General features: G+C 44.7%; 1 protein-coding gene across 1 annotated transcript in view; it reads left to right on the top strand.

The window, feature by feature from the left end:
• The window catches only part of TRIM50 (tripartite motif containing 50), a 34,433-nt gene extending 12,491 nt beyond the window's left edge, over positions 1-21,942 (top strand). The window contains exons 3-6 of the mRNA XM_077299450.1: positions 11,849-12,079; positions 13,217-13,239; positions 13,988-14,112; positions 20,609-21,942. Of these exons, the coding sequence (XP_077155565.1) occupies positions 11,849-12,079; positions 13,217-13,239; positions 13,988-14,112; positions 20,609-21,174 (945 nt within the window). The 3' untranslated portion in view covers positions 21,175-21,942. The remainder of the gene's footprint in view (positions 1-11,848; positions 12,080-13,216; positions 13,240-13,987; positions 14,113-20,608) is intronic.
• The last annotated feature ends 5,068 nt before the right edge of the window (positions 21,943-27,010 follow it).

Genomic DNA, 27,010 nt, shown 5'->3' with positions numbered 1-27,010 from the left:
CACTTTTTCACACAACTGTATAAACAGAAGGCCCCTTAATATACACTTTTAGTCTTTCTATAACTGTACCATTTCATAAATGAGCTCTTAGGCTTCTTTCACACTAGCGTCGGGCTCGGCCCGTCGCGGTGCATCGGGCCGAGGTTCCCGACGCTAGCGTTGTCTCCGCCGCACAACGGGTGCAGCGGATGCATTTTTCCAGCGCATCCGCTGCCCCATTGTGAGGTGTGGGGAAGTGCGGGGAGGTGGGGGCGGAATTCCGGCCGCGCATGCGCGGTTGGAAAAAGCGGACCGTCGGGAGCAAAAAACGTTACATGTAACGTTTTTTGGTCCCGACGGTCCGCCACAACACGGCGCAACCGTCGCACGACGGTTGCGACGTGTGGCAATGCGTCGCAAATGTGTCGCTAATGTTAGTCAATGCTGAAAAAACGCATCCTGCAGCACATGCTGCAGTTTTGACGCTGCGTATTTATGCAGCATCAAAAACTGCAGCTGCCAGCTGTGGCAGCATAATGGATGGGATTTGTAGAAATCCCTTGTTCAATATGCAGCTGTGCACCTGCGGATGATTCGCGGAAACTGACATGCGGATCGTCTTTCAGGACAGCTAGACTCAGCAACAAAAATGTATTGGATGCAGTAAATCCGCATGGTTAAGTGAACACATGTGGATTTAGTTGCTTTCAATAGAATGCAGCAAAAATACACTGCTCATTCTGTATCGTGGGCACATAGCCTAAGCGGAGAAGAGCAGTGAGCGAGCAGAGTTATGGAGAAGAGCAGCACTAGTGTGGAGATGAGAGGCTCAAGGCAGCAGGAATCGTGAAGGAACTTAGAGGCTACTGAGATCCAGTGCGGCAGGCAAGTGGGTGAAACCCATTAGTGAGAGTAAAATAAAGCAAGAAATGAGTCCAGTGTTGGCCAGACGTGGGGGGATTTGTGAAGAAACGAGTGCTGCCCAACTGAGGACACAGAAGCGGGAAGCGGCTCTAGGAGCAGCCCTTGTAGGTAAGGGATCACAGACTGCTGTTTGGGTGCAGGGTTCACAGCATAACATATTGACCCATGTGACCCTGCACCGAGAATATGGAGTTTTACCTCATTTGCGCTGCTTGATTATCGTCCACATGTAAAGTTCCGTTACCTGAAACCGATGAGAGCATACATAAGTGTGAGACAGAAGAAGTTGTAAAGTGTACTGCCTCCTGCCCTGTGAGCTTAAGGGTAAGTTCACACAGGGCGTTTTGCTGTGTTTTTTATGCTAATTTTCAGCTGCTTTTTACAGTACCAGCAAAGCCTATGAGATTTCAGAAATCTCATGCACACACATTGGGTTTTTGTGTGGTCAGTATTTTGTGCTTTGCAGCATTTTTTTGACATAGGGCATGTCACTTCTTTTAGCGTTTTTCACCCATTGACTTGAATGGATGGTGAAAAAACACTGCAAATATGCTAGGTTGACTTTTCTTGCAGCGTATTTGCTGCAGAAAAGTCAAGGAGAGCCGGATGTGACATCACACTCGGCTCTGCTACCTCTAGATGGCAGGCTGCATGATGCGTTCATGCAGCCTGTCATCCAGCAGCGGACCCCCCATTCACTTGAATGGGGGGTCCAACATTAGTGTTTGACACGCGGTCATATGCATGACAGCGTGGCAAACACCGCTTCTGATCGGCGGGGAAATCCTCGCCGGTCAGAGAGCCGCGGCTCCCTGCTGTCAGGAGACAGCGGGGAGTTCTCAGCTGTGATCGGAGGTGTAAGCTCACCTCCGATCACTGGTGTCAGCTGATGGGACTACTGCTCCCATCATCTGACATCTACAGCCACTAATTACAGTGAGAGCCGAAGCGGCGGATGGGAGTTTTCATTTGCCACTCGTGCGCTATAAATAAATAATTTAAAAAAAAACCGGCATGGGTTCTCCCCTATTTTTGACAACCAGCCTTGCTAAAGTTCACAGCTGGGGGCTGGTATTCTCAGGCTGGTTAGGGGCCATTGATATAGGCCCCCCAGCCTAAAAATAGCAGCCCGCAGCTGCCCAGAAAAGGCGCATCTATTAGATGCGCCAATTCTGGCGCTTTTCCTGCCTCTTCCCACTTGCCCTGTAGTGGTGGCAAGCGGGGTAATAAGGAGTTAATGTCACCTTTCTATTGTAAGGTGACATTAAGCCGGCTAAAGGTACCGTCACATTAAGCGACGCTGCAGCGATATAGACAACGAGCCGATCGCTGCAGCGTCGCTGTTTAGGTCGCTAGGAGACGTCAGACACCGGCAACAGCAGAACGATGCAGGAGCGATCCAGTGACGTACTTGTCGTTCTCGCTGGTTGTTCGCTCCAGTTCGCTCCATGAAGAAACATTGCTGGCATCGTTGCTTTTGCTGTCAAACACGACGATACACACCGATCTGACGACCAAATAAAGTTCTGGACTTCTAGCTCCGACCAGCGATATCACAGCGGGATCCAGATCGCTGCTGCGTGTCAAACACAACGAGATCGCTATCTAGGACGCTGCAACGTCACGGATCGTTGTCGTTCTCGTTGGAAAGTTGTTTAGTGTGAAGGTACCTTTAGTATTGGAGAGGCGTCAATAAGACACCTATCCATTACTAATCCTATAGTAATAAGGGTTAAATAAACACACACATGCAGAAAAAAGTATTTTAATGAAATAAAACACCACACAGTTTTGACCATCTTTTTATTGTTCTGCCATTCCAAAGCGAAGCCCTCGATCTTCTGTAATAAAAATAAAATAAAAAAGCAAAAGCATACTCCCTGATCCGTCGTAGTCCGATATAACGAGTGTCCCACGCAGTATCTGGGGGAGATAAAAGCTTACAACCGGGAGCGCTGCTAATGGGACCGCTCCTGCCTGTAAGCGACTGGGGAATGAATGAGACGGAGCTGGCGAAGCCTCAGTAACGAGCAGTGACGTCACCGAGCCTGCGCTGCCTCACAGCCTGACCTGAGGTAACCTCTGCACCGTGGAAAAATGCCGGGGAAGAGGATACCGCAGGTAATGTATCTATTCTATTATATCAATCTGTAGTCTATCAATCTATCCTATCTACAGGAAGTTGTTTTTTTTTCTCTGTGTGCACTCAACTTTATTGGCATGCACAAAGAGAAAAAAAGCGCATGAAAAAAAAAAAGCACCAAAAACCCCACAAAAAATGCACCAAAAGGCACCTAAACATGCGTTTTTGGCGCAGCTTCTTTCCTGCCAAGATGATCAGGTTTTGCTGCAGGAAAAAAACACAGCAAAAACACCCTGTGTAAACTTACCCTAAGTGTGTTGCCAAGTAAAGCGTGCCTTTTTTTTAAGAACATGTCTGGTGGCTTTGTCTTGAAGTCTAATAGACCTGGTGAGGAGTACAATGGGACCGGCCTGAAGGTGAAGGAACCAATAGCAATACCAAAAAGAGGAGAAGAAAGTTCCAGCACCAGGCGTCTCTTCATAAAAATCTTCAATATTTTATTTTCATGTCAAAAAGGCCTAAACGCCTAAAGGCGTTTAAGGACTGCGTCTCCCCCGCATGATGTTTTTTTTCTTGACATGAAAATAAAATATTGAAGATTTTTATGAAGAGACGCCTGGTGCTGGAACTTTTTTCTCCTCTTTTTTGCTATTGCTAATGAGATGTATCCAGCCACTTGTTCCTGGAACCTGTGTTCATCTGGCTTCCGGTGAGGCACCACTAATCCCTTTCCCTGTTCCCAGTATGATGACCAATAGCAATACTGCCAGCATACACACACACACCCAGAACTCTCATCTTTTCTGTTAGAATGTACTGGGGTGTCGGACACATGACACTCACCCACGGCTACCGCCCAGCCATCATTTCAATACCATCCATGAAATGTAGTTCTTTGACACCAGCAGCATTAATGCAGCCACCACCATGATTCATTGTAAGCACCATCCATTTTTCTAAATTAATTTTTCTAAATGTATGGTACCTACAATGAGTCATGGTGGTGGCAGTGTCTTTATGTGGGGCTGCATGAATGCTGCTGGTGTCAAGGAGCTACATTTCATTGACGGTATCATGAAATCACAGATGTGCAGCTGTATATTGAAAGAGAAGATGTTACCATCACTCCGTCCCCTTTGTAGATGTGCACTTTTCCAGCATGAAAATAATCCAAAACACAGGAAGGATGAATGTGATTCAGTGGTCAAGTATGTCTCCTGATCTGAACCCAACCGAACAAGGGGAATTCTGAAGAGACAAGTTGAGCATCACTCTCCATCTAGCATTAAGGCTCTAAAAGCGGTCCGTTCTTGAAGAATGGAAAAAGATAGATATTGCCATATTTTGCCACTTGTTCATTCCATTTAGACTACTTGGTGCGGTTCTTAAAAATCATGGAAGTTGTACAATATACTAGATGTAGCAGTTCTTGATATGCGGGGTATTCCTTTTTGCATCAACTAATTTGAGGAAGACTGGGGTCACATGAGCGTATTAAAAAAAAAAATTGGTCCAATTTTCATCCAGAAGAAGTGGTACGATTTTTTTCTCATATGTCATCCGCATGCAATCTGTTTGTTTACTCGGCAGCGATTAATCATTTTCAGGACCATTTGCAGATTCCTATGTTACAGAACTTAGATGTAACCGTAAAAACAGGATGCCACTCTTATTGTATGGCATCCGTCTTATCTTATGGCATCCGATTTGTTTCTCGCACCCATCCGATTTTGAAGTGAAATTGCAGCATGCTATGATTTTTTTTTCTAACTCCAAATACAGCTGAGAAAAAATAATGCAGATCTGCACTTCCTCAGTGAAAACATTGGCTCGGGTGCAATCCCTTTTTTATGTGATTGCGCTCGTCCCAGTTATACCCTCGTGTGAGCGAACCCGAAAACTGAAGATTTTGTAATAAAAGTTATATATTATTAACCTTACTTTCGTGTTATGGGTTAAAGAAAATGTTCTACAAGGCTTAGTCTTGTCAAACTTTTGGAAATTATTCTTATGTTCAGTGAGTGATTTAAAATCCTTCTGTTCAAAGGGGGTGTACTCATTTATTCTGAGCACTGTATATACATATATGGAATTATTGATTTTTTTTTAAATCACAAACAAATACCTTTGTTATTCTCCCACAATGTTGGCCGAGGCTGTGTGACTAGAGCTGCATTCATCCTTTCCCCCACAGTTTCCTTTCCTAGCTAACAAGCAAAAGTACCGTAAGTCTCCAGCCAGAGATAGGACATTGGTAAAGCTCTAGGGGTGAGGTAACGCACCTGCAAATTACGCTGATTATTTACATAGAAACTTATTTGTAATAATAACTCACTGAGAATAATCTAGGCCAGATGACTTTCACATTTTACATGGCTGGCAACTCTCCTTAATTTCCATTGACATTTCAAGGTTGCAACGACTTATTTTTCCTGAAATTGCTTTCCGTGTTATGAACTAAATAGTTCTGACACACTCTCTCATCCTATATATTAATATATAGGAAAGATCTCTGTATTTTCAAGTTTAACACCACTTCTATAATTATTATAATAGCCTGTGATTGTATTATACACATCTGTAACATAAAATGTCTATAAAATATGACATAGTAACATCATCTGGCTGACATGATGTAATGCAACATTATATTAGTAAAGTCTAATCAGTCATTAAAAGGGTTGTCTAGTCTTCTGTACAAGTCTGCAGTCACTATGTGAATTCAGACCTCTGAATACTGACAGTATGCAGGGCTCACGCTGTCAGGATTCACCAGTATTTGCCGTTGAGAGCGTCTAGCCACATGATTGCAAGCATGCGATTTGCATACTATCAGCCACATTCTGACTAGACGTGTCTGGCTTCTGTCAGTATGGGTGAAGTGAGCTAGGCCGAGCACGTATAGTTGGAATGTGGCCAGAAGTAAGCAAATGGCATACTGGCAGTACCAGTGAATTCAGAAGTTTACACTTACATAGAGTGACTACAGACTTTAGTGAGAAGACCGGACCACCCCATAAAGGCAAACTCTTGTGCAGTTACATTTATGGAGGAGTCCTTCACAGCCTGTAATGCTATTGAAAAAGATTTGACAAAACTCCAAAGGTTAGGGGATAACTCGATTGTTGCTCTTGAGTTCAGCCACTGGAAGCCCTCAGTCCCAAGAATGAGACTCTATAGAGCCCCATCTTGAATGAAGTAGAGGTGTGCAAGCCCAACCTCTGCTCCACTCAATGCCTATGGGACTGACAGAAATAGCTGAGCTATGCACTCTGTTTCTTCCAACAGTCTCATAGACAATGAATGGAGCTGAGATCGAGCATGCACACTTCTGCTCTCTTAAAGGTGGAGCTTCATTGCTAGTATCCAACCTCTAGGTACCCCCAACGATCCCTACACTGAGACTCTGCAAATCTCCGTCTTTAACGGAATGGAGGTGTGCATGCTCAGCTCCATTCATTGTCTATGGGACTGCCAGAGAAAGCCGAATGCAGCGCTTGGCTATTTCTGACAGTCCCAATGACTATGAATGAAAGCAAAAGTCCCAGAAAATTGGAGAAGGGCAAATATTGTCCCTATCTTCAAACAGGAAAGAAGATGGAGCCAGGAAATTACAGGCCAGTGAGCCTTACTTCTATACCAGGAAAGGTATTTTAACATATTATTAAAGGGGACAGATGTATGATAAGTACTTGGATAAGAATACAGTAATTTACCAGAGCTAGCATGGGTTTGTAGCAAACAAGTCATGAAAAACTAATCTAATTTAGACTAATAAATAACATTTTTATAAACGATCTAGATAAGGGAACGGAAGGTAAACTAATCAAATTTGCAGATGATTCAAAACTAGGAGGGATAGCTAAAGGCCCCGTCACACATAGCGAGATCGCTAGCGAGATCGCTGCTGAGTCACAAGTTTTGTGACGCAACAGCGACCTCAGTAGTGATCTCGCTATGTGTGACACGTACCAGCGACCAGGCCCCTGCTGCGAGATCGCTGGTCGTGTCGGAATGGCCTGGACCTTTTTTTGGTCGTTGAGGTCCCGCTGACATCGCTGAATCGGTGTGTGTGACACCGATCCAGCGATGTCTTCACTGGTAACCAGGGTAAACATCGGGTTACTAAGCGCAGGGCCGCGCTTAGTAACCCGATGTTTACCCTGGTTACCAGCGTAAATGTAAAAAAAACAAACAGTACATACTCACATTCCGGTGTCCGTCAGGTCCCTTGCCGTCTGCTTCCTGCTCTGACTGAGTGCCGCCGTACAGTGAGAGCACAGCACAGCAGTGAGGTCACCGCTGCGCTCTGCTCTCACTGTACGGCGGCACTCAGTCAGAGCAGGAAGCAGACGGCAAGGGACCTGACGGACATCAGATGGTGAGTATGTACTGTTTGTTTTTTTTGGTAACCAGGGTAAACATCGGGTTACTAAGCGTGGCCCTGCGCTTAGTAACCCGATGTTTACCCTGGTTACTCGGGTGCTGCAGGGGGACTTCGGCATCGTTGAAGACAGTTTCAACGATGCCGAAGTCGTTCCCCTGATCGTTGGTCGCTGGAGAGAGCTGACTGTGTGACAGCTCCCCAGCGACCACACAACGACTTACCAACGATCACGGCCAGGTCATATCGCTGGTCGTGATCGTTGGTAAATCGCTATGTGAGACGGGGCCTTAACACTAGAGAAGACAGATAAAGGATTCAGAATGATCTAGATAAGCTTGAACAATGGGCAGCGACTAATGGAATGGTATGTAACAGGGAGAAATGCAAGATTCTACATCTGGGCAATAAAAATGAAAATTACATCTATAGAATGTGTGGAAGAAAACTAAGCAACATCACATGTGAAAAAGAATTGAGTTTACTAATAGATCACAGACTGCACGAGTCAACAGTGTGATGCAGCAGCAAAAAAGGCAAACAGTTCTAGGATGTATTAAGAGAAGCATACAGTCTAGATCATGTGAAGTCATTATCCCCCTCTACTCCTCGTTGGTCAGACCTCATCTGGAATACTGTGTCCAGTTCTGGGCACCACATTTAAAAAAAAAGAGATCAAATAACTGGAGCAAGTTCAGAGAAGAGTTACCAGGATGGTGAGCGGAATGCAAACTATGTCCTACATGGAACGGTTGAAGGATCTGGGAATGTTTAGCTTGCAAAAAATAAAAGTCTAAGAGGAGACTTAATAGCTGTCTATGAATATTGAAGGGATGTCACAGTGTAGAGGGATCATCCTTATTCTCATCTGTACATTGAAGCACGAGAATGGAATTAAACAAAGGGAGAAGATACAGATTAGATATTGGAAAAAAATTGACAGTGAGAATAATCAATGAGTGGAACAGGCTGCCACGAGAGTTGGTGAGTTCCCCTTCAATGGAAGTCTTCAAACAGATGCTGGAAAGACATCTGTCTGAGATGGTTTACTGAATCCTGCATTGACCAGGGGGATGAACACAATGACCCTGGAGGTTCGTTCCAACTCTAACATTCTATGATTCTAAAAACCAAGTATGCACACCTCCAATCCATTCATGACTGGTCTCCAGTTATCAGCAAGCTATCCCCTATCCCACAGATAGGTGATAACGTTAATAATTTTTAAGAAACACCTTGCATAACATTGGTAGTGCAGCAAATTACCAGACAGTTTTTTGCAGAGAGAATTAATTGCCTGTACTAAATGCAATGGTACCTCTCAGCTGAAAACAGGATTAAGTTTTGATCTCTAGGTGTTCTTATTCACTGACTGCAATAAAAACATGAAATATGCAAAGTATATCACAAAATTATTGGATAGCTTCATTTATAAAACAATTAAGCTTTAGTAACCTAAAACTAGACATCTACTTGGTGACATACAATCTATGCAAATAGGCTCCTGAGATGTAAATTCAATGCTTATTGTTCTCTTTATATACACTGCTCAAAAATAAAGATGACTCTAAAATACCACATTCTAGATATTACTGAATGAAATATTCCAGTTGCAAATCTAAATTCTTTACATAGTGTATCCTCACCCATCCCTTGTAGATTGTGAGCCCTCGCCGGCAGGGTCCTCTCTCCTCCTGTACCAGTTGCGACTTGTATTGTTCAAGATTATTGTACCTGTTTTATTATGTATACCCCTCCTCACATGTAAAGCGCCATGGAATAAATGGCGCTATAATAATAAATAATAATAGTGAAATGCATTGAGAACAATCAAATTACAGGCTGATCCAACTTCAGTGGAAATGCCTCAAGAGAAGGAAATGATTCTCAGTAATGTGTGTGACCTCCACAAGCCTGCAAGATCTCCTTACAATGCCACGACATACTCCAGATGAGTTGGCTGGTGTTCTCCTGAGGGATCTCCTCCAAGACCTGAATTAAAGCATCAGTCAACTCCTGGCCAGTCTGTGGTGTAACATGACGTTGGAGGATGGAATGAGACATGATGTCCCAGATGTGATGGATTGGATTCAGGTCTCCGGAACAGGCAGGCCAGTCCATAGCATCAGTGCCTTCATCATGCAGGAACTGCTGGCACACTTCAGCCATATGAGGTCTGGCATTGTCATGCATCAGAAGGAACCCAGGGCCAACCACACCAGCATATAGTCTCACAATGGGTCTGAGGATCACATCCCGGTACCTAATGGCAGTCCAAACAAATGCCTCACCATTATTGACCCACTGCCAAACTGGTCATGCTGGAGGATGTTGCAGGCAGCAGAACGTTCTCCATGGCGACTCTGTCACATCTGTCACGTCTGTCACATGTGTTAACATGTTCTCTCATCCATGAAGATCACAGGACACCAATATCAAATCTGCCAATCTTGGCAATTTCTGGCAAATGCCAATCGCCCTGCATGATGTTGGGTTGTAAGCACAACAGCCACTTGTGGACATCGGGCTCTCATACCCCACTCATGGAGTCTGTTTCTGACAGTTTGAGTAGACACATGGATGTTAGTGGCCTCTGGAGGTCATTTTGAAGGGATCTGGCACTGCTCCTCCTGTTCCTCTGATTAAAAAACGTTATTTAAGTAGCTCACGTTTTTACGTGTAAAGCAATAGTGGAATTCATGTATTGATTAATCCCATTGTGCTGAGGCACAATGTACGTATGTTTGTTTACTGACCACAGCATATTTGTGCACCTGCATGTCCCATGTGATTGTACGGCACAGTACGGCAAAGTAATCTGAGACACTGAAGGAACTACCGAAACAGCAGCACAAGAAATGTAGGCAAAAATGGTCGACTTCAGACGTCCTTGTATCGCGGTGTGAGTATACAACGCAATGCACAGACAAGCCACTGATTGGAAATTGACTGCTTATATGCACATAAAGTACTGCACAAAAGTTTTAGGCAGGTGTGGAAAAAATGTTGTAAAATAGGATTGCTTTAAAAAAAAAAAAAAAGTATTACGGTAGTTTATTCCTATCAATTATTAAAATGCAAAATGAATTAACGGAAGATAAATTTAAATCAAATCAATATTTGGCGTGACTGCCCTTTGCCTTCCAAACAGCATCAATTCTAGATACTTTCACACAGCAGTAAGTAAATAACTTGGTAGGGAGGTTCTCCCAAAGATCTTGGTGAACCAACCACAAATCTGTGGATGTAGACTTGCTCAAATCCTTCTGTCTCTTCTTTATACCAGACAGACTCAATGATGCTGAGATCAGGGATCTTTGGGGGCAGTATCATCACTTCCAGGACTCCTTGTTCTTCTTTACACTGGACATAGCTCTTAATGACACTAGCTGTGTGTTTGGGGTCATTGTCCTGCTGCAGAATAAAGTTGGAGTCATTCAGATGCATCCCTGATGGTAAAGCATTGAGGACACATAGAAATCTGCAACATTTCGAACCATAGACGCAGTGGTTGGCCAAGGAAACTTGGTGCAGCAGATAAAGGACACATCATGCTTACTTCTGTTAGGCTGGGTGCCCATGATCCGGAACTAGCAGCACTTTGGCTGCAGTGCATATACGCTGCGTGCAAAGTGCTGCCGTCTATTGAACGCATGTCTTCACTGAACCGTGCGGATTCACTGCGTTCAATACATTCTATGGGTGAAATGGACATGCTTCGGTCTGGAAAGACGCGACGCATGTCCGTCTCCGTGGGTGATCCGCAGGCGTACATACACGCCTGGGATTTCTAGGGGACATGGGATTTCTAGAACTCCCATCCACTATGCTGTCACTGCTGACCGCTACGGGTTTGATGCTGCATAAATATACAGTGTCAAACCTGCAGCATCTCCGGATCGTGAGCATATACCCTTAGAAGTTGGAAGATGTCCAGCAGTGCCATCAGCTCAAAACTGGCAGCAAGCAGAGAAACACAGCTATATGAAGAAGTCTGGCTAGAAGTGGACTTAATGGATGAACTTTGGCCAAAATCCATACCTTCCATATGGAAACTAGGCCAAGTGCCTCAGTTGTGCACAAAAACATAGAAACTGTGGGGTAGAAAATGGCAACAGGTGCTGTGGACTTAGGAGTCAGAATATGAAATGTTTGGTTCTAACAGAAGGCAGTTTGTTCACCTGCAAAACAGATGTCTGAATGTGTTTTTTTTTTTACTTTAATACATTGTCTACTATAAGGATAGTTTTTTTTATAATATCCTTGACATCCCTTTTAATGGATGGATGTCATGCATTGCTATCTTAATTAAAAGGCAAAACATCCAGGTTACAGTGCCAGCGTTCTCAATGAGATTTTACAAAATCTTCCCATTCTGCAGATACAAGCTCTGGGCCTCTTAGGCAGGATATAGCATATGTGGCGATAGCTCCTAAACAGAACCTCCAAAGTAATGAGCGCTCTGTCTTGCTTTCCAGAATGAATCCGATGTGTTTCAGCGTTTAATCTGCAAGGAATTCCGTGATCTCCAGCGATACATTGCCGAAGAAGAGTCTCATTTCCTGAAGCTGGTAGCCACAAAGGCTACAGAACGCATCAACTCCATCGAGACTCAGTTACAGCAGAGAAATGAGATTCTGCGCATTGTGCGAGACAAAGAGCGGCAACTGGAGAACCTGGGAAACGACAGCCACTTGCACTTTATCCAGGTGAGACATTTCTCTTCATTTCCATGTTCAATATAAGGGTGTAATCATACAAGACAGGAAGATGGGGCATCGCCAGGTTTCCTATAGAAGCAGTCCTGGAAACAAATGTTTAAATGGGTTGTCCGGTCTTAAGCTACAAGTCCGCAATCACTTCATGACTCTATGTGGCTGCAGACTTGTGAGTCCTCACATCTCGCGCTCTGCAGGCTGTGAGGATTCTACGGTGCCGTGAGCGGGTGCGTGACCGCAAGTATGTGATATTCATACTCCCGACCACATTGTGGCTAGATAGGCCCAGCCTCAATGCAAGTGTATTTAGCGAGGCCGGAAACAGTCAATTTGGGAGATATAGCAGTATTGTTGTGCCTGCTGGCGCCTGGGCCTACCGGAGGATCCTCTGGTGTCAGTCTGTGTAAGGATAACTCAGTCGCTGATACTGTATATAAGTCTGCACTGCTCCTCAGGCTCTATAACCTGATGCTTGCAGATTAGGCTGAATTGTCAATATGACAGATTCGCTTTAGTAAAAATTACCACTGCACTCACAGCATCACCAAATGTACTAGCATTGCATCTTTGCCAGAGTTTTTAAGCTTCCTTTTACTACATGTGTGAATCAAACCAAAAAGCAGAGTATAATCGTGGCCGTACTGTGCTTTAATGTGCAGTAATATAATTCACCAGCGTTCACACTGCTCTTATGTGGCCACTTATAATAATACCATCTGGAGAAATACCTCAAAACTTTGTCTATTGATGATGTTGATTTTATAAATAAAATAGACGCTTAATACTGTACTATAAATGTATTACTAGACATATTACACATTTTGTGACCAAAACTACAGCTTTATCTTAAAAAAAAAACAAAAACAAAGAAAAACCTCAAAGTGTGCCGCTACTATCAGATGGAAGAGACCATAGCGAGACCAACCTCTGATCTTTATCTTGTTTACAGTCATAATTCTGAGCAAAGTCGCCGTATTTGCACTGGTTGTAGTGATTTTAATATCCTCTTATTAATTCACGAGCTGGTTGCAGAACACCCTCCCTCCCCAAAAAAAAGCATTAATTAATGCCAGAAAACCGCTGTGTTAAGCCGCCCTAACCATTTTTTCGTTTTGTTCCTGTTGACAGAACTATGCTGCCGTGACCTCCAGGTGAGCGATACACACATTTATATCATATATATTTATTATTTGGTTATTTGCATATCGTCTCATTGTAATATTTAAATCTAGTTAGTCCGGTAGATTCTCCCCCTTCGTTTACCACTCCTGCGTTCAGGTACGCATGTCTGCGGTCTGTGATATCCGGAGCATCATGGAAGGCGCCGGGTGCTGATGTATGCGAGTCAGTGACATCATTGCAACGCTCACCTGACCCGTGACACTGACGCGCTGCGCCGGAAGTGACGCAATCACCGGCGCACAGATCCAGATACATGCGCCATGATGATGATGAACACATGGAGGTGAGGGTATTTAACGGCGGTTTGGCACACTGCACACCACCGCACCTTGAGAAAGAGGCAAAACGCGCGTCGGTGGCGGCGTGGGCACTGATCCTGACATACTAACACCATGGGTAAGCAATGATTTAAGCATGGGACCCGGTCCTATATAATGGCATAGCGCGCAGATTAGTATAGCCATTTGGATACTTTTATCCTTACTACTTACCTCGGACCTGTTGGTCTCTTTCCTGCTGCACTTGAGCACTTTACCCATGCTAAATAGTAACATCTTCTGTCAGGATACTACTGTCCTTGTTTTTATTACCATTTCCTAGTTTTATATTTTGATTACTTTTTGGACTTTGCTTCAATTTTTCTTATGGTTTACATTTATATCATTATCACATGATCCAGGTTAATATTTCAAGTAACGTTCCATTTCTTTCTCGCAGCTGTCAGCCTCCGCTCCCTCGCTGTGGCGACTCCTCTTACAGCGCTATCTTCTTTAAGCCTGGATTTCGACAAGATGACATAAAACTAACAGTCTGGAAGCGTCTGCACCGCCGAGTTCTGCCCCGTGAGGATCTTCAAGTTCATCCAATAATATACAAGAAATGAATGCTACATCACTTATTGTATTACTATAAAAACCGTACCAGATCGCTGGGGATCTGACCAGTGGGATCCCACACTTATGTCAGGAGTGGATATGTAGATAGCTCTTGGCGCATGTGTCGCCACATTGCATTAGAATCACTGGTTGTATTTTGTAAGTCTTTTATGGGAAAACGACTTTAAGGGTATGAGAAATTTTGCAGCAACTAAAATAATATACCATATATATAATAAGTAATATTCTACAACTATGGTCATCATAGGGGCTGTGTGCACAGAATCCTAGAATATTTTATTGGGTAATATTTCCAAAGCTTCCTTTTTATTTTAGTTGTGTATATGAATGTACATGCTGCAGAGCAACTCTAAGAGAAGCTGACTATTAACTATTAAAGCGGTTGTCTAGTACTTATATATTGATGGCCTATCCTTAGAATAGATCTTCAATATCAGACTAATGAGGCTGCGACATCCGCCGATGAGCTGTTCCTGGTGCAAGCTGCAGCAGGACGTGATCAATCACCAAACTGCACAACTCTGTCATCTGCTTAGTGGCCACAGGGGGGCACTGCAGATCCACCCCTATTCATTCAAGCAGAGGAGGCTGTACAGTACTGACCCGCGGCCATGATACAGCTGGCAACGCTGTGCTGTTCCTCTGCAACTGATCATGTCCGGCTGCCACCTGCAACAGAAATAGCTGATCAGTGCTGGTGCGAAATATTGCACTCCTACCGTTCTGCTATAGATGACCTATCCTAAGGATAGTATAATATAAAAGTAGTGGACAACCCCTTTAAAGGGAACCTATCAGGGGGATTTACCCTTATAATGTCTTAGGAGCACTTTATCAGGCTCTTAATAACATTTGCAATCATGCCTTTATTTCACCTACATGTTAGTGCAGTGTGTATGAAAACAGTCTCTAATCCCCCACTTGTGTATCTGGACTAGTCCAGGATCGCCGTCACCCATCCCTGGTATCTCACCCACTGAATAGTGATGAGCGAACGTGCTCGGATAATTTCCAAGTATTTTGGGGCATGTTCAGGTCCCCGCAGCTGCATGGTGCTCGGATGTTATCTGAGTATTTTGGGGTGTGCTCGTATAATATGTTCGAGTCTCTGCAGCTGCATAGTGCTCGGCTGTTATCTGAGTATTTTTGGGGCGTGCTCGTATAATATGTTCGAGTCTCTGCAGCTGCATGGTGCTCGGCTGTTATCTGAGTATTTTTGGGGCGTGCTCGAATAATATGTTTGAGTCCCCGCAGCTGCATGGTGCTCGGCTGTTATCTGAGTATTTTGGGGTGTGCTCGTATAATATGTTCGAGTCTCTGCAGCTGCATAGTGCTCGGCTGTTATCTGAGTATTTTTGGGGCGTGCTCGTATAATATGTTCGAGTCTCTGCAGCTGCATGGTGCTCGGCTGTTATCTGAGTATTTTGGGGCGTGCTCGGATAATATGTTCGAGTCTCCGCAGCTGCATGGTGCTCCGCTGTTATCTGAGTATTTTGGGGCATGTTCGGATAATATGTTCGAGTCCCCGCAGCTGCATGGTGCTCAACTGTTATCTGAGTATTTTGGGGCGTGCTCGGATAATATGTTCGAGTCTCTGCAGCTGCATGGTGCTCAACTGTTATCTGAGTATTTTGGGGCGTGCTCAGATGATATGTTCGAGTCTCCGCAGCTGCATGGTGCTCGGCTGTTATCTGAGTATTTTGGGGCATGCTCGGATAATATGTTCGGGTCCCAGCAGCTGCATGGTGCTCGGCTGTTATCTAAGTATTTTGGGGCGTGCTCGGATGATATGTTCGAGTCTCCGCAGCTGCATAGTGCTCGGCTGTTATCTGAGTATTTTGCGGTGTGCTCGGATAATATGTTCGAGTCTCCGCAGCTGCATAGTGCTCGGCTGTTATCTGAGTATTTTGGGGCGTGCTCGGATGATATGTTCGAGTCTCCGCAGCTGCATGGTGCTCAGCTGTTATCTGAGTATTTTGGGGCGTGCTCGAATAATATGTTTGAGTCCCCGCAGCTGCATGGTGCTCAGCTGTTATCTAGGTATTTTGGGGCATGCTCGGATAATATGTTCGGGTCCCAGCAGCTGCATGGTGCTCAGCTGTTATCTGAGTATTTTTGGGGTGTGCTTGGATAATATGTTCGAGTCTCTGCAGCTGCATGGTGCTCAGCTGTTATCTGAGTATTTTGGGGCGTGCTCGGATGATATGTTCGAGTTTCCGCAGCTGCATGGTGCTCGGCTGTTATCTGAGTATTTTGGGGCATGCTCGGATAATATGTTCGGGTCCCAGCAGCTGTATGGTGCTCGGCTGTTATCTAAGTATTTTGGGGCGTGCTCGGATGATATGTTCGAGTCTCCGCAGCTGCATAGTGCTCGGCTGTTATCTGAGTATTTTGCGGTGTGCTCGGATAATATGTTCGAGTCTCCGCAGCTGCATAGTGCTCGGCTGTTATCTGAGTATTTTGGGGCGTGCTCAGATGATATGTTCGAGTCTCCGCAGCTGCTTGGTGCTCGGCTGTTATCTGAGTATTTTGGGGCATGCTCGGATAATATGTTCGGGTCCTAGCAGCTGCATGGTGCTCAGCTGTTATCTGAGTATTTTGGGGCGTGCTCGGATGATATGTTCGAGTCTCCGCAGCTGCATGGTGCTCGGCTGTTATCTGAGTATTTTGGGGCATGCTCGAATAATATGTTTGAGTCCCCTCAGCTGCATCGTGCTCAGCTGTTATCTAAGTATTTTGGGGCATGCTCGGATAATATGTTCGAGTCTCTGCAGCTGCATGGTGCTCAGCTGTTATCTGAGTATTTTTGGGGTGTGCTTGGATAATATGTTCGAGTCTCCGCAGCTGCATGGTGCTCGGCTGTTCTCTAAGTATTTTGGGGCGTGCTCGGATGATATGTTCGAGTCTCCGCAGCTGCATAGTGCTCGGCTGTTATCTGAGTATTTTGGGGCATGCTCAGATGATATGTTCGAGTCTCCGCAGCTGCATGGTGCTCGGCTGTTATCTGAGTATTTTGGGGCATGCTCGGATAATATGTTCGGGTCCCAGCAGCTGCATGGTGCTCGGCTGTTATCTAAATTTTTTGGGGGCGTGCTCGGATGATATGTTTGAGTCTCCGCAGCTGCATAGTGCTCGGCTGTTATCTGAGTATTTTGGGGCGTGCTCGGATGATATGTTCGAGTCTCCGCAGCTGCATGGTGCTCAGCTGTTATCTGAGTATTTTGGGGCGTGCTCGAATAATATGTTTGAGTCCCCGCAGCTGCATGGTGCTCGGCTGTTCTCTAAGTATTTTGGGGCGTGCTCGGATGATATGTTCGAGTCTCCGCAGCTGCATAGTGCTCGGCTGTTATCTGAGTATTTTGGGGCATGCTCAGATGATATGTTCGAGTCTCCGCAGCTGCATGGTGCTCGGCTGTTATCTGAGTATTTTGGGGCATGCTCGGATAATATGTTCGGGTCCCAGCAGCTGCATGGTGCTCGGCTGTTATCTAAATTTTTTTGGGGCGTGCTCGGATGATATGTTCGAGTCTCCGCAGCTGCATAGTGCTCGGCTGTTATCTGAGTATTTTTGGGGCGTGCTCGGATGATATGTTCGAGTCTCCGCAGCTGCATGGTGCTCAGCTGTTATCTGAGTATTTTGGGGCGTGCTCGGATAATATGTTCGGGTCCCAGCAGCTGCATGGTGCTCAGCTGTTATCTGAGTATTTTTGGGGTGTGCTTGGATAATATGTTCGAGTCTCTGCAGCTGCATGGTGCTCAGCTGTTATCTGAGTATTTTGGGGCGTGCTCGGATGATATGTTCGAGTTTCCGCAGCTGCATGGTGCTCGGCTGTTATCTGAGTATTTTGGGGCGTGCTCGGATAATATGTTCGGGTCCCAGCAGCTGCATGGTGCTCCGCTGTTATCATCCGAGCACGCCCCAAAATACTCAGATAACAGCGGAGCACCATGCAGCTGCTGGGACCCGAACATATTATCCGAGCACGCCCCAAAATACTCAGATAACAGCCGAGCACCATGCAGCTGCGGAAACTCGAACATATCATCCGAGCACGCCCCAAAATACTCAGATAACAGCTGAGCACCATGCAGCTGCAGAGACTCGAACATATTATCCAAGCACACCCCAAAAATACTCAGATAACAGCTGAGCACCATGCAGCTGCTGGGACCCGAACATATTATCCGAGCACGCCCCAAAATACTCAGATAACAGCTGAGCACCATGCAGCTGCGGAGACTCGAACATATCATCCGAGCACGCCCCAAAAATACTCAGATAACAGCCGAGCACTATGCAGCTGCGGAGACTCGAACATATCATCCGAGCACGCCCCAAAAAAATTTAGATAACAGCCGAGCACCATGCAGCTGCTGGGACCCGAACATATTATCCGAGCATGCCCCAAAATACTCAGATAACAGCCGAGCACCATGCAGCTGCGGAGACTCGAACATATCATCTGAGCATGCCCCAAAATACTCAGATAACAGCCGAGCACTATGCAGCTGCGGAGACTCGAACATATCATCCGAGCACGCCCCAAAATACTTAGAGAACAGCCGAGCACCATGCAGCTGCGGGGACTCAAACATATTATTCGAGCACGCCCCAAAATACTCAGATAACAGCTGAGCACCATGCAGCTGCGGAGACTCGAACATATCATCCGAGCACGCCCCAAAATACTCAGATAACAGCCGAGCACTATGCAGCTGCGGAGACTCAAACATATCATCCGAGCACGCCCCCAAAAAATTTAGACAACAGCCGAGCACCATGCAGCTGCTGGGACCCGAACATATTATCCGAGCATGCCCCAAAATACTCAGATAACAGCCGAGCACCATGCAGCTGCGGAGACTCGAACATATCATCTGAGCATGCCCCAAAATACTCAGATAACAGCCGAGCACCATGCAGCTGCGGAGACTCGAACATATCATCCGAGCACGCCCCAAAATACTCAGATATGTTCGAGTCTCCGCAGCTGCATGGTGCTCGGCTGTTATCTGAGTATTTTGGGGCGTGCTCGGATAATATGTTCGGGTCCCAGCAGCTGCATGGTGCTCGGCTGTTATCTAAGTATTTTGGGGCATGCTCGGATGATATGTTCGAGTCTCCGCAGCTGCATGGTGCTCGGCTGTTAACCGAGTATTTTGGGGCGTGCTCGGATAATATATTCGAGTCCCCATGGCTGCATGTTTTGGCTGTTCGACAGCCGCAACACATGTGGGGATTACCTAACAAACTCCAGCATGCTGCCACAGGGACTCGAACATATTATTTGAGCACACCCAAAATACTCAGATAACACGTTATCCGAACACGCTTGCTCATCACTTGTCATTAACAAAGCAGCGTGTGCAGGGAGGAGGAGACGTCCCTCTTCTCCTCTCTGCTCATGCCTTTTGTCAATCATGCCACTACGGGACTAGTCCGGGTACACAAGTGCCAATAATACACATCGTTCTTACACACACTGCAGTAACACGTGACAAAGAGACATGATTGAACGTGTGGTTAGTATTCTGATAAAGTGGTCCTTTTACATTATAGGGGGAAATTCCCTTTAACTATGTAGACAATGAGCACAAAAATCGTTCCCACTTCCTTACATTAAGGGAAAGTTTTAATTAGTGGGGCATATGTTTTACTACTTTCTCTTGTCTAATCCTGGGGTGCTTTTTATAGTGAAACCTGGTAAATAATTCTGGGGCATTTTTTCTTATTACCGTGCCAGTTCTTCAGTTATTGGTCTTGAATATTCATGAATAACTTCACAACTGGGAGAACTGGGCCTGTTACATGCAGATTTGCAGCAGATTTCAACCTATGCATTGCTAAGGATTAAAACCACAGTAGAAAATCTAAAGCAGAAACTGAGAATGCTGCTACTGTAACACGCTGCATATTGTCAGCCAGCAAGTCCAGATCGGAAATCTCCAGTGTATCTGCTCTATATAAACATTCAAGTGAATCTCCCTAGTTTAACATCACATAGTTTTTATATCTGATTAGTTTCATAATATCTCTTTATAGCCGATGAAGCTTTGTTTGTTTTTTAGAATAAAAGGATTCAATTCTAAGCATGCAGTCACCACTAGAGGGAGCCCTGGAGCTTACGGTGTTTCAGTAGGATACACCAAGATCCACCTAGTGGTGGCTGCAGGTAGCACAAAGATTTTTATCATGAAGTGTCTGTTTTGATACTCTGTATCAGGAAAATGGAGCTCTGGCTGCCATAAATATGTGCCAAGATATAGATCAGCATAAAACGTTGCACATATTAATATTTGCTTTAAGACGTTTCATGCCCTAATTCTTTCCTGGTGACGAGCTTCCTTCAAGTGAGAAGACATAGACTTAGATTTGGGAAAATGTTCTTATTTCATTATTGTGCCCTCTATTTTACAATGTCACCTTCTGTGATTTCTTTAGCTCCTGAGGTTCTGAAACTGGACCCTCTCACGGCCCATCCGCTTTTACAGTTGTCCAGGGGAGATACCGTGGTACAGTGCAAGTCACCAGCCGGCCGTCGTGGCAGCAACCCTGAAGGCTTTGAAAACAGCAGCTGCGTGCTGGCAACACGGGGCTTCTCTACCGGAAAACATTACTGGGAAGTTATCGTTGGTACCAAACCGAAGTGGAGAATCGGCGTGGTGAAGGGCACAGTGAGCCGAAAAGGCAAGATGATTCGTGCACCAGAGGCAGGAGCATGGCTCATTGGCCTTAAAGAAGGACGCTACTATGAAGCCTTCACATCTCCCAGTGTCTGTCTGCCCATCCAAACCCGCCCACAGCGCATTGGGGTCTTCCTAAATTATGAGAAAGGGGAGCTTATGTTTTATAATGCCGACAACCCTGACGAACTGATACCTCTCTATACATTTCATGCAGAGTTCCAAGGAAAGCTTTACCCAGTTCTGGATGTGTGCTGGCAAGAGCGGGGAACCAACCCCCAACCTCTCATACTGCCAACGTCAGTAGCCATCAAAGCTCCGTGAATGTTTTAAAAAGTGTTTTAAAAAAAATCACCTTCCAAATTGCACTCATTTTCAGCTCATAAATCACTTTAAGTAATATTAGAGCTTATAGGGTATGTGCACACGCTGCGGATTTTGCTGCGGATCCGCAGCGGATTTGACGCTGCGGATCCGCAGCAGTTTTCCCAAAGTTTACAGTACCATGTAAACCTATGGGGAAAAAAAAAACGCTGTGCACATGCTGCGGAAAATTCCACGCGGATTATTTTCCGCAGCATGTCACTTCTTTCTGCGGATTCCGCAGCGGTTTTCAACCAGCACCAATAGGAAAGTGCAGTTGAAAACCCGCAGAAGAAACCGCAGGAAAATCCACAGTGAAAACCCCAGTGGTTTTGCACTGCGGATTTTCCAAATCCGTTGCGGAAAAATCCGCAGCAGAATCCGCAACGTGGGCACATACCCATAAGCTCAGAAGAAAACTCCCTCTATATAGATAAGTACATTGTGTGATGTAGCTTGAGGGAAGCTTTGAAAAATCATTGTGGGGCTTGATTTAATACTTTTGACAACATAAATTAAATAGTTCAAATGGATCCATAAGTGCATAAAACAGAGCAGGAGACCCTGAACTTGGGCTTAGAAATTTCTAGGATTTCAGTCAGTATTTTAATGTCAAACAGCTGTTTAAATGCTGCGAGGACTCGGAGAGAAAGCCTGTGAGTCCAGCTTCTCCCCGACCACACAGAGATTGAGAGTAGAGATGAGCGAACATGCTGGGATAAGGCGTGATCTGAGCATGCTAACCAAGTGTCTTCACCGAGCTCGAAAAATATGTTTGAGTCCCCGCGGCTGCATGTCTCATGGCTGTTTGACAGCCGCCACACATGCGGGGATTACCAGTTTGTTAGGCAATCCCTGCATGTGTGGCGGTTGTCAAATAGCTGTGAGATATGTAGGCGTAGAACTTGAACATATTTTTCGAGCACGCCAAAGACACTCGGTTAGTACCCGAGCTAATTGAGAGCTGTCAATCAGAAAAATGTGGGCAGGTGGGAGCGAATATTGACCCAACTCCATAGAAAACAACATATTCCAGAGCTCAGCATGTCTCCCACCATCATACTCCGATATGGTAATATAGGAGACTTGTGTGAACTAGCTTTACGCAAATGTATCTAAATAGGTTTAATAGATGACTAGAACAGCAGAAGAGCTGTTTTTGTAGGGGTATCACAGCTAGCTCTAGGCCTACTCTTTTGGTAATATAAAATCAGTACCTGTAGGGAACTGGATCTTGTCGAAGGGGTTTACAATCAAACATACATAGGTGGGCATTCAAAGTACTTTTATATTATTAATAACACACATTTATATAGTGTGGTCCCCAATATCTTGGTTCAAAGACTAAATCGAGACAAGGAATACAGAGGTTCAGCACTTTGCATTATAAGCGAAGAGAATGAAAGACGTTGGGTATCACGTGACTGATGGTGTGCGCTGCCTAAAAGTAACAGTTATGGACAATTTAGGTACAAGTTAGGGATTAAGTTCATAGAAGAGTGTATTTCTGGTCCATATGTTATCTGTGTGTGGCAGCACACTGACCAATGCAAGTGAATATGGTAGTCCTGCTGGATATTTTTATTGCAGGGCCAATAGTCCATGTGTAAAAAAATAAAAATAAAATTGTATCCTGTACTACTTGGATCAAACAAAGACAAAAACTAACCCCACAGATGTCACACCGACACCATCCATATGGCATACGTTTTTAACAGATCCATTGAAATTATTAACATAGGAAACTGTATTTGGCCTTGTATCATTTTTTAATTATTGATGTATAAAAACTGATGTCCTATGGATATCAAAAGTCATGTGATCAAGAACGTAAATGTGCTTCAATATATGTGATCAATGCTTTTAAAAAGTTTGAAATTATATACTGCTAGATAGTTGGAATTAGTATGAAATGCACAAATAAATCAAAAAACTAATACCTAGACGATAATTTTATTTAATCAAAAAATACACACAATAGGACTTATAAAAGCATATGCAACATCCAACAGCTTTCAAAAGTAGTGGGTCAATAAAAACCTGGCCCGATAATTAAGAGAAGACGGGTGGGGACATATACGTATATCTCTCTCTATCTGTCCCTAAATGTATCGCTGCCTGTCAGCGGAGGTTGGCACCCTCTTGAACGCAATATGGCGCCCCCGCTCAACGGCGGCTCACCCTGTAAACCCTACGGGTCCCTAAACACTCATGGGAATCCTAAAATCATAATGATGTAGTCCTGAATTACCCACAGTACAGGGCCCAAGAGATAACAACAAACCAAATCGGTGCCAAGTGATATTTTCACCAAAGTGTAACACAAACCTAATATGGTCTGGCCGTATCCTTTATCTAACCGTCCTGCTCTAATGGCTATTACACCCTCAAGGGTCCCTTACCTGGCGACCCTACCTGCCAGCGGAGGTTGGCACCCTCTTGAACGCAAAATGGCGCCCCCGCTCCTCGGCTGCTCTCCCTGAAAGCCCTACTGAATCCCTTGCCGTACTGGGATACTAAAGGGATAGGTGCCTTGGGGGCTACACTAGTGATCCATGCCCCCGGACAGCTCTTAACAGTCATACCATAAAGAAAAACCCAAGATAGCGGACTTAACACAAAACACCTAGGGCACCTGCTGCTACTTGCTGTAACCTACTACAGCTCCTCAAACGAGTACATAGGGGTTTGATAACCGAAATCCCCCATACATATATACAATATAGATCATTTTTATTACCGTGTATTCTCCCCAATATATATACATAAGATCTAAATTATATTAGTAATCACAGCATGTTCTTAATGCGTCCAGATATTACCAAAAACACATACCTAGACATGGGTTGTGAACCCACAAACGGTGAAAAACAAAAGTAAAGTTTAAAAAAACACTGATACACTTATCTGTGTTCATATCTCTCCTCAACGCGTTTCCCCCCCCATGATATGGTGTCACCTGCAACCAGGCGCAGCATACATCTCTGATGTGATTCATACACACAGAATCTTTTCCCATATGCCTCCTGAGGAACCATATCATGGGGGGGAAACGCGTTGGGTTTTTCTTTATGGTCTGACTGTTAAGAGCTGTCCGGGGGCATGGATCACTAGTGTAGCCCCCAAGGCACCTATCCCTTTAGTATCCCAGTACGGCAAGGGATTCAGTAGGGCTTTCAGGGAGAGCCGCCGAGGAGCGGGGGCGCCATTTTGCGTTCAAGAGGGTGCCAATCTCCGCTGGCAGGTAGGGTCGCCAGGTAGGGGACCCTTGAGGGTGTAATAGCCATTAGAGCAGGACGGTTAGATAAAGGATACGGCCAGACCATATTAGGTTTGTTTTACACTTTGGTGAAAATATCACTTGGCACCGATTTGGTTTGTTGTTATCTCTTGGGCCCTGTACTGTGGGTAATTCAGGACTACATCATTATGATTTTAGGATTCCCATGAGTGTTTAGGGACCCGTAGGGTTTACAGGGTGAGCTGCCGTTGAGCGGGGGCGCCATATTGCGTTCAAGAGGGTGCCAACCTCCGCTGACAGGCAGCGATACATTTAGGGACAGATAGAGAGGGATATACATATATGTCCCCACCCGTCTTCTCTTAATTATCGGGCCAGGTTTTTATTGACCCACTACTTTTGAAAGCTGTTGGGTGTTGCATATGCTTTTATAAGTCCTATTGTGTGTATTTTTTTATTAAATAAAATTATCGTCTAGGTATTAGTTTTTTTATTTATTTTTAAAAAGTTTGCCCAGCATCCAAAACAATGTTTAATATTTATTGTTAAAAAATAAAAAGTACCAATTAATGTTATTGATTAAATCTGCTCAGATTGCGTTTCATCAGGCACAAGCAGTGTTGCTGATTTGGTGAACAGGGCTGACCATCAGTCTATTAGCAATCAATAACTTCAGTTTTTTACAATTATTAAATAACAGTATTTTTTTCAGATGGACATTTTCTTTACTAACCAGGCACTGCTGTAACTGATAGGCCAGAACAATGTCACCGACAAATACTATATACAGTATCTGCAAAGTGCAAACATATGAGAAGACTCAAGAGACACTAAAATAAATGCAATTACTACTACTGTATTACCCTCATAAAAAGTGAAGTGAATATGTATCATTAGGCAATGAAATATCTGATGATTTTCTTATTCTACAGTATTAAAGCTACAGCAGCGAGAGAGAGCAAGAAAAAATAACAATGTATTACAATTCTCTGATCATGTCATGATACAATCAACCTATATTTGAAATAAACTATTCATTAATAAAGCCGGCGCTGGTTTACTCACTAAATTATAGTTGCCAACGACAATCAGAGATTGCAGAGCATTTATCCAAAGTGTCCGAGGAGACATTTTTCAACATTTCAACCCCAGGCCACAAGTTGCTCGTTCTACTGCGACCAGTCTCAGTGGTCTAAACGTGCTTACTGCTGCGTCTCCAAAATTGTCTCCCAACAAACACATCTGAGAATTATTTGGTTGGCAATAGCAAAAGGAGCTGCCAGCAGCGGATCTTGATGATTTGTGTACAAAATTGCATTCAGCAAGGTACAACATTCATGCCATTAAAAAACCTCATCGATAGCAGCCAAGGCGAGTACTGTTGAGATTTCTGCATGTGGCGCTCATTTTTGATACTCAGTATACTGAGATGTTTTGGAGTTTTGTTTCATTTTACTCACATTTGGGTAATCTTAACATTTCCAGAATTTCACGACTTTGGTGTAACAATTTCAGTGTTGAGGAGTGATAGGTTGAACTCGATAGACTTGTGTTCTTTCAACCTTAACATTTCAAAACCTTCCCATTCCAAGGCTTACTGGTCACGGGTGGCTGTCTACTTTGTAGGGTTGTCTTGACACAGCCCTTTACAACATATATTTATTTTTATTTCCTGGAAAAACCTAAAAGATGTGTGCACCATTAAGGGGATACTAATGCTGGAAGGGCGTGTTCACACATCAGATGAAGAGCCAATGTCTTTGCATGGAGGTCTTCAGTGTTACCAACCCATATATCTCACAGGCCACTTATAAGGCGTTCACGTGCTATAACCCCCCGTCACTGTTTCCTCAAACCGCTCTCTGAACAATCAAACCAACATGTATTTATGGCAAAGGAATAAAGTTTATGCCCCTATTAAACACCAGTATTATCGCTATAGCAAAGAGGGTAGCATGACCCAACCATGACGTGACACGACCTTGAGGGTCCGCCTGCTCCCCCGAATTGTCCTAGGCCAGCCATGCTGCCTTCCATGCGCCACATTTGACCTCTGAATCTTCATCCGACCTTCTTGACTACCATAAGCTCCCATCCCTCCAAGTGCTAGTCCATCCCTGCCATAAGTTGTGGGGGTCTCGCCATGATCCACCATTGAAATCCGCCCTTACCAGGACTGCAATGTCCCAATCCGGTCTCACAAGTAACAGGCTTAGGTGGGTCCTTGCCTTCTGGGATGGCGAGTGCTGTCTGAACTCTACCTATAAGCACCTACCACTGCTCCGAAACGCTGAACCTTGTTTTTCCACCAGTCCTCCCCTTTTATACATGACGGTAGGTGGACAAAAGGCTACGTGCCCACCCAGCTAGACCCCTGTGCACCCAACACTACACAGCGCCATCTCATCCCCTTACTATAGGGCGATCATTACACCTAACACTAAACCCCACCATGTGGTCTGGTGACAAGGACCCCCATAGGTCTCTCTGGAGCTAATAACAGGCCCTGGTCTCTCATTTTCCCTCTCTGCAGCTCTGAAACCTGCACTGAACTGT

Source organism: Ranitomeya variabilis, chromosome 3 (genome assembly GCF_051348905.1).
Source record: "Ranitomeya variabilis isolate aRanVar5 chromosome 3, aRanVar5.hap1, whole genome shotgun sequence".
Classification (NCBI taxonomy): Eukaryota; Metazoa; Chordata; class Amphibia; order Anura; family Dendrobatidae; genus Ranitomeya; species Ranitomeya variabilis.
The sequence above is the reverse complement of the archived record's forward strand: the minus strand, read 5'-3'. Positions and strand labels throughout refer to the sequence as shown.